This window comes from Rhea pennata, chromosome 24 (assembly GCF_028389875.1).
Source record: "Rhea pennata isolate bPtePen1 chromosome 24, bPtePen1.pri, whole genome shotgun sequence".
NCBI lineage: Eukaryota > Metazoa > Chordata > Aves > Rheiformes > Rheidae > Rhea > Rhea pennata.
The window spans coordinates 8019299-8034203 of NC_084686.1; the positions used below are offsets into that span (position 1 = coordinate 8019299).

A 14905-nucleotide genomic window follows, 5' to 3' on the forward strand; every position below is an offset into this window, starting at 1 on the left:
GTCTTATTGCAGCTGGCAGCTGCTCGCCATTGCCTTTTTCAGCTTCTGACCCCTGCGGTCCTTCTGACCTTTCCTGGGGTTGGTCGTAGGCCCTTTGCATTGTCATGGGCCAGAAGTGGCTCATGTGGAGTTGATTATTTCCTTGCTTGTCTGGCCTTTTTGGTGCCATAACTCCAAGTCACTTCCATTTTCTTCCCTTGCTTTTGGCTGACCACAGTGAAAGGAAATGCTTTTGCTGGCGACAGGATCGGTTTGCATGCTTGGCTGCCTCGATTGAGACCCTGAAAAGGGGGGAGGGGGAGGGTGATGAACACTGTAGGTGCTGCATTTGCTTTATAAAGGTTGGTGTTAATGATTGAGCGATCGCGAGGCTTCGGGAAGCTCGCTTCCCTCCCAGGCACCTCTGGCCTTCGTGTCGGCATGAAGATCTCGCCTGCTGCGCTCTCAAGGGATGGCGGCGGTGGCGCGCCGCGGCGGTGGGCGCCGGCAGCTGCCCGCGGCCGCTCCAGGCACTTTCCTGCTTGCTGGAGCCCTGCGAAGGAACCTCGGCGGCGGTCAGTCCTTAAAGCTGACGGGCAGCTCGTCAGCCGCTCCGGGGCTCCTAACGGCTCCTCGCTGACACAGAAAGTTAATGAAGTATATATGCCAGCTGTTGCACTCATTTTGCCAGACCCCAGGAGGACAGCATGAAGACAGCCGGTGATCAAAGGCTTCGGAGATCACTGAGGAGTCCGGCGCTGAAGGAATGTCTGATTACTTTCTCCTGGAATGCTCCAGGCTTCAATACCTCCTTTTTTCTTTTTTTTCCTTCTCCCCCCCCCTTATGGTGTCTTGGTGTGAGATTTAATGATCTAACTCAGCTTGCGCTAAAGGCAGAGTGGGTTTAATTCTTGACGGGGGGGGTATTTGCCTTAAGTCTAATTGCTTTGAAAACCTTTGGTTGTTTCCATTGGTGCAGCAAAAACCTTGGAGAGCAGTTGAAAATGACAGTGCTTTTGCTGCTAATACTGTAACTTCACGAAGAACTCAGGAAAGAAAAATTCCCGCTGCTCACCATGCTTTAGGCGTTAGCTTGCACACGGTGGTGCCAATAAAGCGGCGTGGGAGGAATTGGCTTGGAGTTGCAAAAACCTAAAACACTGAGCAAAAACCTGAAACGCTGAGCGTCAAAAGCCGCCTTATTCCGAGCGGGAGGACCAACTGTGCTGTGTCTTCAGCTCACGTGGGCTGTGCTGCCACCGGCTCTTTGCCAGGTAAAGGTCACTTTTTCTGCTGGCTTGGGGTTTTTTGGGCAGTCAGAATAACCCCACTCTGTTCCCCCTTTTCCCCTTTGGAGCGCCTTTAAGTTCAGTGCGCTGAAACAGCCCCTTGAAGGTCAGATGAGCCCAGGACAGGAGCAGAGAAGCAGGAGCGCCGTGGCAGCCAGCAGCTAGACGGACCTGGGGCTGTGGCCAAGTCGCTCCGGTGGTCGATTGCCGCTAGTCCTGCCATTTCCCCATGGGCCCTTCTTGGGCTTCTCCGACATGGCTCCCTAAGTTGCCTTCCTGCTCAGCAGAGAAACTGGTTCTGGATACCGCTCTTCCCAGCAGCTGCTCTGCCCTCGGCCGAAAGGGCAGAGGCGAAGCTTTTCGGCTGTGTTTCGAAGGAGTAAAACCTTTTACTTTCAGCAAGTAAAAGCGGGAGTGTGTTAAGCTAATTTGGAAGCAGTAGGTTAAGTTTGGGTGGACGTGCCTGCGGCTGGTAGCAGGCCCATAGCCCTCCTAGGAAGCTCCTCGGGCTGCCGCAGTGGGGCCGTTGCACGGCGCTGCCTTAGGATTCCGAGCTGGGAATCGTGTGGGAGCATCGGCCTGGACTGGGAAGCTGATGGACGGGCATGTGGTTCTGCCTGTGCAGAGGCTAGTGACTGGAGTTGCGTTGTTTCAAGCATGCAGGAGTTCGGCATCCATTAAAAGCGGCAGCTCCTCTTGCCGAAGAAATTCTCCTCGGTTTCCACTTTTCTTTGCTCTGCAAGAACGGCAGGTGAAAATAATCGGAAAACGCAATGAAGGAAACACATGGACCTTCATCACCCTGTGACTTTGAGGTGCTTCCTCGGCCTCTTCTTCTGTTTACTCCTGTCTCGTGCTTCTGTTTTCTCTTAGAGCAAAGAGCTTTCGTTATGTACCGAGCATGTACATGAGAGCATTATCAGGTGTTTCCCAGAGTCATCCTTTTGATGAAGCGAGCTTGGCAAAAGTCATTTTTCCATTTTTCCTTTCCTCGATCCGTGAAAGTCACGACTGCCATTAGTCAACTCTGCAAATATTATTCCTGTTTTTATGAATAGTCCCTGTTGTTGCTGTTTTCTTTTACGAGGCTTAGGGTTAGCGTCATCTTCTCGGTGACGCCTGTGCTATATGGAGTCACATCCAACCAGAATGTTTTGTCTGTTCCCAGTAGACCTGATGACTGATCCTCGTTGTCAAATGCGGCGGTCAAAAAGGGAGCGTGGGATGATTGAATCGATGGCGGACAGAGGAAGGAGTCCTGTTTTCTGTCTTCAAGGTGTGGCGGAAAGCGTAGCCTCTGAGCGCTTCCACGCGCATTAATACTGTATTTGAGCAAAGAGACAGAAGTTGCGCAGTTGAGTGTCTGCCGACCTCCCAAACTGTGACCTTGCCCTCTCCAGAGGCAGCAAGAGGCTTCTGCAGTGCCAGGAGATGAAGCAGCCGTGGAAGGAGGAGGGGGAGGGGGGAAAGAGCAAATAACTTTGTTTTGCGCCTTGAATGCGAGGTCTCGTCTTCTCCATGCGTTCCCATCATTGCCAAGAAGCAGAGGACTCCAGCGCCCTCTCAGAAGCTGACAATAGAAGAACTTGCTCTTTAAGTGTGTTGCTGAACTGGACTGCGCCTATTGAAGTTAACAGTTTTCTTTTTTTTCCAGTCCAAAGGCCTCGGATGTACGGCTTGCTTTGCGTACTTGCAGGGTAACAGTTGGTCTTGCCACTCTACGAGCCCACAAAAGCCAAGCTGGTAGGTCAAAAGACGAGTAGCCGCTGACACCAGCGGCTAAGAATACATAAAGAGAAAGATAAACAGCAGGAAATCAGAGACTGGATAAAGTAGATCTCAAGATAAAGTTTAGTTAAAGATAATGAGCTGGCCTTGTTTAAAAAGACAGCTGCAAAATAACCCAGTAGCTCCATGTGCCGGGGTTAAAGTTGACCTAGAATATACGTTTCATTGCTTTTCATAAATAAATAGCGGAGGAAAGATTTGGCAAAAAGCAACATTGCCCCCCACCCTCTTCAGAGAAGCGTTTGATGTTAACAAGTGCTCGGCGTGTTTACTTTGTCCGCCGCGCGCGCCGGCGGAGCGGCCCTGCTGCCCTTGAACCGAGTGAGAATTCAAATAAACCGAACGGCTTTCTGCACGGCTCGCCTCTTCTGCCGCCTGTGCGTTACCAAAACAGCCGTGACGCTCTCTTAAGGAGCTAGCAAACTCTTGCAGCCCTGTCTGGAGAGATGCTGGATCCTCTCGGGGATTGGCCTCTCTTCGCGGCCATTTCGCATAAAAACGCCCAGGAGCGGCAGCGGAGCTCCGTAGGATTTCTCTGAGCCTTCTAAACCCATCTTCAAAAATTTGATGGGCAGTATGCAGAAGTTGTAAGAGTCAGATAGTTCTAAGAAAATAAATCAGAAGTGATTGCTATTATTTTTATTGGAGTCTCTTCCTGATGCTTATTTTTGTATATATTTTACAGTGACCTAGTGATAAATGCTGCAATTTATTTAAAATTGGGGGAGTGATTCTGCTGTTGCTACCTGGATCCGGCCTCTTGGAAACCAAATAGCTCCACGACCGTTCGATAAAGCAAGAGTGATGCTTGGGGCTTATTTCCATCAAACATTCTGTTGCACTTGTTTCTGTGTGCTGCCAGTAAAATTCTAGTTATTGTACACGTGTTAGATGTTTATATATGTGTCTGATATATGAGATGCTTAAAATATATATTGAGTGTTATCAGCGAGTAAAGTCGTATGGTCTGTTTTGGGTGGCTTGATAAATGAAGTAATTGTGCTAGATGAACAGAAATCTTATTCATCATTACGTTGCAAAAGGCAAAACAATTTAAGTGCCCGAGAAGCCGTGTGTCAGAAAAACTGTATCTGTGACTGTCACTTCATTCAAACCAGGCTGCTTAGTGTCATGGTCTAGTTCATAATCTTTTTTATTTTATTTTATTTTGTGCTGGAAATGTAATCTAATATAGCTGAATTATGGCAAAGTGGCGTGGATAAGAGCTTTTCTACTGAATGTCCCGTAAGGATGTATGAGACAAAAGAAAACCCCATCAGTTTGGGGATATAAAGGGATATGAAGATGAGATTAATATTGATGGTGCTATTTCAGGAAACGTTTGCTACAAATTGACTGTAAACGGGAAGAGGGTCAGTGCACATTAACAGTATGAATTTCCATTGAAGCAATGACAAAAAAGAAAAAAAAAAAGGTGACATATCTCAGTAGGCACCTTTATGGCAATTATGAGTGTAGCTACATCACAGAATATAGATTCATAAAAACTTGTATAAAAAAGAAAAAAAAGCATAGCCTGGTGATAAATGATCAAGTGATTATTGTTTGCAAATAATATTATCTCAGATAGATAAGCTGTTTACTTTGGCCTGCAATTTTTCTGGTTGGAAAGTAATCCAATTTATCATGGCTGTGTGGATACAGTGCGTAAGCCTCATATCCCATCTGTGGAAAAATATTAAGAATAATACTTGGAAATGTTATTAAGAAGTTCAACTTGTAACTCACTCTTACAGCTGGTTTCTGTATTGCAAAGAAAATTGGCTTGTTCCTGTGCTTTTATTTATTTATTTAATCCAAACGCTTTGTTGTAAGAGAGTTGAGAGTAATTCCTGAACCTTACAGTAGACATCTGTTTGTTTTGTAGCGGCTTCAGTGCCTCATCCTAGTCTGGAGCTTTGTGCTTCCACCTCCTGTAATCTGGCGCTATGCATCCGGACCCCGGACCCTTACAGGCACTGCTCGCCGTCGCGGCTCTCGTCTCTGCCGCGAGTTCAGGTAAGGCCTCCTCGTCCGCTAGGTGACACTTGCTTGGGGGTTGAGTCGCTGCTTTTGAAGCAGCGATGGTTGTGACTGTCACAGTTCTGAAATGGCTGGCTTTAATGCATATTAAAATCTGTTTTGTTTTCTTGTTTGCTTTTTGTTTGTGTGTGTGTGTTTTGGTTTGGATTTGTTTTCTAAGGAAACTCTTAAGCTCTGAAGACCACCGTGTTAAGCTGACTATACAACTTGTTTTTGAAAACGTGGCTTCAAGCGAATGCCAGAATTTGGAAGACTTGAGTTCTATAGGGCTGTGTTTTGGGGATATCCATGAACTAGCTGGACTCTGATTTTTTGCTGTGTACAGTGCATCTTATGCTCTCACAGGATTAGGAGCGGCTTGACGTTTGCCAGGGAAAAAACGGAATTGGATCTTTAAAACATGAACGTTGATGTATGGCTGCAGTTGGAACAGCTCTTGCGTGTTTAAAAAAAGAAGAGGAATGGTTTTAATTGACACATCTGCTCTGTGTAGTCAGCTTGTCTTAATGTAACCACACAAAAAAAGAAGCTTTTACTACTTTTAGCACTTCATAGCCAATTGTTAGAGGCAAATGGGATAAATTTTAATTTTCAGGCAGTCATAGGAGATAAATTCCAGCTGCAGGGTCACCGCTACCAATTTTGACTTTTGTATTGAACACAGTGTTAGTGGTATAAGCAAGGACAGAGATGAAGATGAGGCAAGATGAAAGTCACAATGCAGTTCTGTTGCATTCGTGGCTAGCAAATTAAAAAGGTCATTGCTTTTCTGTTATCCCTGGAAATTCAAACTGAACTAACAGGAAAAAGTTTTCTAATTAAAAGCTAAAAATGCACATCTGGAGTCCTGTGAAATGCTTGGATACCATTTTTATGGATTTCATATTTTTTTTAAGTGAAGCCACACTTTAATTTCCAGTTTTATTTTATGTTTATGCAGATAGTTTATGATTCAGTTAAAAATGCACAGCTTCTCATCTGAAACTCATCTATATAAGCAGTGCTTGGATGGACTGACTTAAGAAGAAAAGCATGAACGAGGGCCCCACCTCCATGAAAACTGTCTCCTTTGTGGATGTCACTTAATGTCTTCTTGACCTGCATTATCTTAGCTTATTTGTGAACTAGAAATTGTTTTCCCTTGCCACTTTGTCTGTTCTTAAATATTTTTTTCCTCACGTTTCTAACCAAATAAGAGCTTTTAGTATTAACTGCCTTTTGTTTCCGTCCTTTGTACATGATCTTCAGTAGAGAATTCCATAGAAAACAAATGGAAACGATTCCCAATGTTTCATTGGCCAGGAGAGGAAAAAATTTCTTCCAAGAAGCAGGAATTTTCTTCTGGCAAATAAATGGATTCTCATAACCAAGTTTTGTGGAACTGAACCTTTTATTTATTAGCAGCTTTTCCTGTTTCTGTTCGTCCTTACTGAATAAAGATAATCATTCATCATTCTCATCCTGATGAAGTCCATGGATTTGGAATTAACAAGAGCCTTTGCTGTTCCTCCAGCTTTTTTATCCTGCTATTTTTAATTAGATTTGCAGACTCGGAGACGGTTCTGTATAAATACCTGGCAGGCTGCTGCCATTGCTAAAATTTTACAAGTCACGTCTGGGCCAGCTTCATATGGGACAGATCAGCTACAGCTGCATGTTACTGTGCTCTGTCTCCTCAGGTGATGAGTGCTATTTCACTCTGTGACTGCATCCAGGCTGGCTGAAGCTAATGCTGTCCCTTCTGCTGGCTCTAGCAATCATGATCTTTTTGTGTCTTTATCGAGTGCTGTTGGTTTTATGTGAATGCAAGGCTTAGGCTTTGTTGTTGTTACCAAAATCTCAAAATACTTCTGTAAACTCCCTTGTTACCCTTTGCGATGTATTCTGAGTGTGATGCCTTTCCCTTGTGTGTACTTCAAGATTTATCCTGCCCTTCCTGTAAGTTGAACCGACATTTATTTAATCAGTTACTGTCTTCACGGGGTTTGAATCTGGTCCCATTTTCCCTGGCATTCGAGTCTCTGATACAGAGTGGAAATTTTTAAGACTGAGTTTCTCCTGCAGAAGAAGAGATGATCCTGTTTGAATATCACTATTTGGAGTGAGAGGTCCTTTGTCCATGTTTTATTTGAATAGTCTTTTAGGGATATTCGATCCTCTGCTGAGAAATTGTTTTTTGAAGCAGTCAGTCCCTTCCAGTATTGATGCAAGAAGTTTGCCAGGTTTGTGAACAGTGAGAGAGGCCTTAGGAGGAGGCATTACTGTAATACAGTTCATGGCCAGCCTTCTGTCCAAGTCAATGCTTCATTTATCTGGAGAGAAACACTTTACTGTGTTTATTTGCAAAATGCATTAATAAATGCTGTTCACTAACTTACTATCACTTTTCCTTTTAGATTTAACTCCCCGTTTCATTTCTGAGCCCCTTTCTACTGTCCAGAAGTCAGGCGGGCCCGTGCAACTACACTGCTCTGCCGAGCCTTCCACGGCTCTCATTTCTTGGTGGTTTAACGGAGAGCGCTTGGACAGCAGGGTGGGACAAGTGGAAATCCAGTCAGGATCTTTGACAATCGTCTCCCTTGGCCCGTCAGCGTCTGGTTACTATCAGTGCGTCGCTAACAGCAGCGTGGGTGCAATTGTGAGCAGGCCTGCAACGGTAACGATAGGCAGTAAGTCCCTTCTTGTTTATAATCCTTGCTCTGTGCAAATTATCTGGTCCTCTCTTTGTATAATTCGTTTGTATAATTAGGGTGAATCTTTAACTTGCAGAAAACTCCTGCCTGCACCTCTTTGCCCTACTAAAAATACTTAGTATTCCTACAAGTATTCCTACACAAATGTTATAGGAATGTGGTGTTCTGTGTATTTAGGTTCCTACAAGCTTCTCTTCAAAAAAGGCTCTTGAAACCATGATGGAGCTGCCATGCCATTGCAGAAGCGTGCTCTGCAGTTAGTAACTTGTAAGCTTCTGCACTGTGCCAGTCTTTGCACAGAAGATCAATAAAGGATAGCTTGTGATCTCTGCATGTGTTCTGAAGCGTGCAAAATAAAATCTTTTATGTAGCAAGAACCACTTGGTTGGCTTTTCAAATGTGGTATTTTAGTCCTGTGAATTCTCATTGCAGCCCTAACTGGCTGTCTAAATAGGAATTCATGGGCACAAGAGCTGATTAGAAAAGGTCAGAGGAGAAATGAGTGGGAATTGTTCACTGGGAAGTCAGTGGGAGCTGCAAAACTTCCTTTTCATTTATAGCGATTTCCCTTGGTCAAAATTATCTGGATGTTCCTCAGGTGGGGACAGGCTTTCTCCTCCTCTGTTAGGTGCAATTTCCCAACTTCTTTACACTGGTTCTTCTAATCAGAAGTTGGAGCTTGATCTGTAAATTAGTTGGTTTAAAAGAGCTTGATAAGAGATGTGCCGTTTCCTGTATGGAAAGGATGATGTTTTGCTGAAATACATAATATATTAATGTTATATTGTATTAAATATGTATTTTCTTCCTTGAGTATGATTTGTTTGCCTGGGATCAAAGTGCTGTCTGAATCAGGCCTTTGTTGAGCAGGATTTGAGTGATTTCTCTGTAAGGGTACCTCATCTATGGAGCATGTCCAAGATCCCCCTGAGAGGAAAATTTCTTATAGGTGAGAGAAGTAAGTGTTTTGGTAAAGTACTGACCCATAGCAAGACCCTCTCAAGAGAGCTGTAAGGGTAGCTAGCATAGAAAAACTTTGCAAGCTAGAAGATGCTTTGAACATGAAGGGAGTGGAAGAAGAGGTACCATTTACTTTTCCACTCCTTTTGAGATTTTTAGCAGCAAATTGGAAGGTGCTGTTAGCTATTGAGGCTTTGCCTCATTGTGCAAGACGGTGAGTGGGAGGTGCTGCCGTACTCGGTGTGGTGTTAATTATAATCTTGAGAGAGAATTTAACTTTTCTTTTGGGCAGCTTTCCTGCTGTTAGTGTAAATTGTCTCCTGATCACCTTCAGAGCCTGGGATTAACACTACAGTCTTCCCTTACCAGTATCTGTGCTTGCTTTTCAAGAGGCAGTTAATGGAAAAAAGGACTTACGTGGGTCTTTTTCCTCACTATTCCCTTTAAACACTGGCTGGTTGTGTAGCGAGGAAGCTCATGAACAGTAAAGTTTATAGTATTGTGGTCTTTTCTGTAGTCCATGCCTGTTGATGTGGATGTCCAAATGCTGGACCAGGAAAAAATAACGAGCTCAGTATCAGCTATATTTTAAACTTGAATAGTGTGCTTCCCGCCCCTCACCTTTCCCAAGCTTTGTCTGCTCTTAATCTCTTACAAACTCTCTTCTAGGTCTGGATAATTTTGACACTTCAGTGAAACCTGTCATCACAGCAGAGGAAGGAGATACTGCTTTCATTGGGTGCAAGGTGCCAGAAAGTAACCCTAAGGCACATGTCCGCTTTCGCGTACGGGGAAAATGGCTGGAGCAATCAACAGGTGAAAGGTTTTATGCCACTGGTTAGCGACATAAATATCTCCAGAAGCCTTTTTTTTTTTTTTTGAAATTTTATCCCCAGACTTACCCAATTCACTGTGCAATTTCAATCTAGCTTTGTGAGTTAATGTCCTTTTCACAATAGCATATGTTTCCTAAATTGAAAGTAGATTAATTTAACAGATTAAAAAAAAAGGTCTTTGAAACAGAGTTAAATGTAATCGTCTTTTTCCTTCCCCTGTTGTTTAGATAACTACCTAATTCTTCCATCTGGAAATCTGCAGATTTTGAACACATCTTTAGCGGACAAAGGATCCTATAAATGTGCAGTATACAACCCAATCACTCACGACCTCAAAATAGAACCCACTGGACATAAGCTCGTAGTCACTCGTAAGTATTTAATTTGATGCTTTCCAGAATGGATGCACTTCAAATTCAATAAATCACACTCTTGGCTAGATCTTAAATAGTTACTCTTCTGACAGTCACATGGTTGTCCTCTGCTCTGTATAATGTGGTTAGTAAATATCTGATGAGTATTAATTTTAATTTTCTGTTGTTAAATCTGACTCTGTTAAGGGGAAAAAAAATCCCAAAGAGTTTAGCATGGACACATCAGCCTAAATATCTGCTGGTCTTAAGTACCATGTTGTATAAAATCGGTTCTGCATACTTGCACGTGTATCTGTTTTTTCTGAATTGAACTCCAAGAATCGGGTGTGCATAGCTTTGCTAAAGAACAGCAATTTGTGTTACTGCTTCCACAGTTTTTTAACATGTATTAGCAAGGGAGTGCTTTCTGCTTAAATTCTTTTTTTTCTCGTTACTGCGGAGGAGTAACGGGGCTGCCTCTCACAGCAGAGCTTTGGGGACCGGGGGGTGGGACAGGGCAGTGCTAACGGTGCAGTTTGAAACCTGTGGTAGTGATAAGCCTTGCCTCCTTTCTTCCAGGCTCGTCCTTGGGAGGTGTTCACATACTTCACCCCCTGGCTTCCCAGACTTTGGCAGTGCCCTGGCACAGTCCCCTGACGCTAGAGTGCGTTGTCAGCGGATTGCCTTCAGCGTCTGTCCGCTGGTTTAAAGAGGACCGAGATGCACTGGGTAGAGGCAGGTGGAAAATGCTGCACTCCCACCTTGTGACAGACAGGCTGGAGGCATCAGACTCTGGCAATTACTCCTGTGTGGTGCGAAATGAGTTTGGAGTGGCGAAGTACATCAACTACTCACTTAATGTACTTGGTAAGGAATAAAGGAAGAAACTTTTAATTGCAAGTTTTATGCTGAAGTCCAGTTAATACGTATTTGCTTTGGTTGTAGGCTTGCTATTTTTGGCCTAAAGTTCTTTTGCGACCTAAGCATATTAAAACAAAGATATGTTCGTAATCACATCTCATGATCTCTCCCCAGTCAAAATCTATAATTATTTATCTCTTTCCAAATCCTTTGCAGTCTGAAATAATTTAACAGTAAAAGATAACAAACTCTGAAGGCAAAAAATGATCGTTTTATTTTTCTGCAAAGTGCTGAGTGGGTATGTGATACAGTGTAAATAATGTGACTGTGCTCGCATGTTGCTCTTCTGAGGTTGTATATAAGCAAAAAGCTGGCAAGGAGAGGTGATGCATTCTGATGAGGACAAAAAACATAAGCGAAAGAGGTTTTTCTCTCTATAACCTTAGCTCAGTTGGTTAGAGCGTGGTGCTGCTAATGCCAAGATCGTGGGTTCAGTCCCTGTATGGGCTATGCGGAGGGTTAGACTAGATGATCTCCAGAGGTCCCTTCCAATCTTACCATTCTACGATTCTATGTTTGGTTTTGTTTTTGAAAAATACACTTTAGAGGAACTCAGAAAATAGACTGACATAAAATACTTCTGTCATGAGCATGTCACTGAAGAATTATTTTTGAAAGACAAGTGTTGTGTTTACAATGTTGATGTAAATATAACTGTTCGGAATATAAGGAAAAGGCCTTTAAAATACGCAAGTGTTTTGGGAACAGCAGCTTCACATTGCATAGAATGAGAAGTATGTGATGCTTACTTAGCTTTTGGTAAGTTTATGCAACGTTTTGCATAATGATTCGGGCAGGGTGTTTTCAGGATTTTTGGTTGTGGTAACTTACTTAAAATTATTTCTTCTTTTTAGAACCTGCCTCAATTTCTAAAGGACTGCAAGATGAAACCACAGCTGTTGGAGCAACTGTGCGTTTCTCGTGTGACATTCACGGCAACCCTGCTCCTACCCTCACCTGGTTTCACAATGCAGCTTCCATCCCTCTCTCTTCGCGGCATGCGTCAACTGGAAGCAGCCTGAGGATCAGTGGCGTCACTGCGGAGGACTCTGGCTTGTATCAGTGCGTGGCAAACAACGGGATTGGATTTGTGCAGTCCACGGGGAGACTTCGCGTCCAGGCGGGTAGGAACGCTTGTAATCCTCCGGGAACTCAAAACAGACATTTGTATTTTCTTACCTGGAGTATAGAAAATGTCTTGGTATTTTCTTTCTTCTGACTTCTTGCAGTTTGTATGTTGATTTGCTTCGGACCACAGTGTGCAGCAGACTTTGCAGATAAGGTGCTGACTTCTAGTTGAATTTGAAGGGCTACATGTATTTCTGGGCTAGTTTCATTACTTGATACTTAAAACCTAAACTAGGAGCTGCAGTTAAAGCAGTTCCTGGTTGGATCTGTCACGGTTTTTCCTCGAGTGGAGTCCAGGCAGTCTGGTGTCTGGTGTTATGCTGGATGAGCTGGTATTCTTAGTATTGCTGGCTGCTGAGTAATTACACTTCTTTCCTATGCTTAAGGTTACAATATGCCCATCAGATCTTGGGTTAATGCAGACTTCCCTGGGGTCACATTAACAGATACCAAGAGATGGGTTTTTTTTTTTTTTTCAATCTAGGAATAATTTGTAATAACTGCAGAAAATTTCATTTTTGCTACTACCCGGACACTGGGGACACCATCGTTGTTCTTGGTTTCTCCCTGTGGCGTGTTGATGGTGCTTTTGAGTTTTTCTGTGTTGAAGGTGGAGATGTGCAGAGGCTGGTTGAGTGGATATTCTGTTACCTAGTTGCCTATAATTGCCAGGGACTGGACTAAACCAGGTAGCTTTGCCTCTGTACCTTATTCCTAACTGAGACCAGGCAGCACCGTTGCAGAGTGCCCCCTACTTTGCCGTGTCTCAAGCAGGGTTGAGCTTCTTGTACGTTAGAAATGTACCTCCTGACCGTACTGGGGCATATGTGTGCGAAGCCACCAACGAATGCAGTTCTGCAGTGTCGGCAGCGTTCTTTACGGACAGTAAGGTTTAAATACAAGATTGGTCTTGAATCCAGTGCTGTAACGTGGAGAGCTGTGGCAGTCAGCTCCCTGATGTAACTGTGGGGTGAGAAGTGCATCCAAACTGGAAACTCGTGCAGGGTTGACAGCGAGGGTATCTTGGGGAAACCACGCAGAGGAGCCTAAGCTATTTTTGTGGCTCAGTTTCTCCCTTCTGCCTGTTGTCAGCTGACAGGTAGAAAAGAAATGACTTTTGTGCATCCTGTGTGAGGCTTAGTGTTCTTGTAGTTGGTAAAGAAATGATCTAATCTTTTCATTATTCCCAGAGACTGCTTCTAAAAGAAGAGAGTCCTTAAACTAAAGGCAGGCTAGGAACAGAAAAAGAAGTCTTTCCTTTCTTCACTCTACAATGTTATATAAATAACATGCTTAAACACCTTCCCCCCACCCCTGCCATCATATTCCCTGCATAAGACCTAAGGTAAAGATTTTAGGCACATGAGTGACTTAAATTTCTCAGTTTGTTCAACATTGTGTCTCTGGCAGTTATTTGAAGGTGGGTGGGATTTGAGAATCTCAGTATATATGTTCCCATATTTAAAGTTGTTTATTACCACGGCTTAAATTTTTAAACTCACATATAATTTGAAAAGGTGCTGAAAGTTTCATTTAGAGGAAAGGGGGGGGAAAAAACCTAAAGAAAGTGATCCCGTCGTGTAGTTTCATAAAATAAAAGTTATCGTTGGACCTTGTTGAGCGGAAACACAAAACTAAATCTTATCCCAGAATTCGGCCTATATCAAATTATAGAAATCCCAGCTTTGCCTCAGAATTTTATGGCAGTAAGTTGAAGTTTAACGTTTTGTTTATTAACTTTTATCGGTTTCTAATACGTTGTACTAGCTGCTGATTATGGTGCAGAGGGTGGTTAAGGCATTTGGTTTTGATATAAAAGTCCTTAAGTAGTTTCTGGGAGCTGTTAAGGTTTGAGAACAGTTTTTGTCCATGCCAAAAGACATGCTCGAACATTTAGAGTTCTTAATGAAAAATTTGTGCCAGGTAACATTTCTGAAGCACCTGAATGACTTCAGCTGTGATTCCAGTGCATTTCTTTGGTGGTAGGATCAACGTAGCTTTCAGCCTGGGCAGTGTAATTTGCCTTGTGCAAGCACACAGTAAGAGAGCTTATTTAGCTGAAAAATGTATATATATATTTCTTCTTCTGCTGGATCTGTTCCATAACCTGATTCATTGCACAGTCTTAAAAGTGGGCAGGGCAACTTAAGCCACCATCATAGCGAGAAACCACCAAAATGTAAAATGATAGCTTTAGGATCCGATAGCCACAACACTTATTTTAAGTCTTTTTTAGACAGTTGTGGTGTTTGCATGCATGACAGGAGCTTTCCAGGACTATGGAATGCAATGTTAACCCTACAGGATAACTTAATATCTGATGGAAGTCAAGGGGAGGAAAACATACTCTCAGAAGTCTGAGTTGTAGGTGGACTAGTACAAAAATGCAGGAAAGAATAACATTTGTGGAGGTAGGTAAATGATATATTGGAAGGCAGGCTCAACCTATCTTTCACAGGGGCCAGACGTGTCTGAGAAGTCTTAGGGCTGATCTGAAAGATTTTTCCAGGCGTGGTCGGCTTTGCTGCTCTGCTGGGTGCAGATTTTTGGAGTGCTTTCCTGGCCTTTGCTAAGGTGCTTAAGCTAATAGGAGGGAGGATCCCGTGGCTGTTTAAGAAGCGCAGGGAAAGAAATGCCTGGGAACGTGATCTGCTTGCACAGCGGAGACGCCGCCGACAAAACAGAAACGTTGCCATGCTGCCCTGCATGTGCAGCCTCTGGTCTGACTCAGTACGGTGCTGCTTGGGTTTCCCACTGGGCTGTGAAGCTGAGGAAGAAGAGTAAGTTTAAGCAACTGAGGGGGGAAGGAGATGGTACCAAAAGCAAGAGCTGGAGAGAGTTGTGTCATGGCACAGAAGTGAGCAAAAGCCTGATGTTACTGGTTTATAAGGGCAGCAATTATACCAAAAACTCAT

At 43.5% G+C, this 14905-nt stretch overlaps 1 protein-coding gene across 2 annotated transcripts in view; it reads left to right on the forward strand.

Annotated features, from left to right (window-relative positions):
* CDON (cell adhesion associated, oncogene regulated) overlaps positions 1 to 14905 on the forward strand; it is a 56406-nt gene that overhangs the window by 17458 nt on the left and 24043 nt on the right. For both annotated transcript variants that reach the window (XM_062594495.1, XM_062594496.1), the window contains exons 2-7: positions 4945 to 5075; positions 7496 to 7768; positions 9422 to 9568; positions 9816 to 9959; positions 10521 to 10808; positions 11717 to 11986. In XM_062594495.1, coding sequence (XP_062450479.1) covers positions 5006 to 5075; positions 7496 to 7768; positions 9422 to 9568; positions 9816 to 9959; positions 10521 to 10808; positions 11717 to 11986 — 1192 coding nt within the window. In that variant the 5' untranslated portion in view covers positions 4945 to 5005. The remainder of the gene's footprint in view (positions 1 to 4944; positions 5076 to 7495; positions 7769 to 9421; positions 9569 to 9815; positions 9960 to 10520; positions 10809 to 11716; positions 11987 to 14905) is intronic.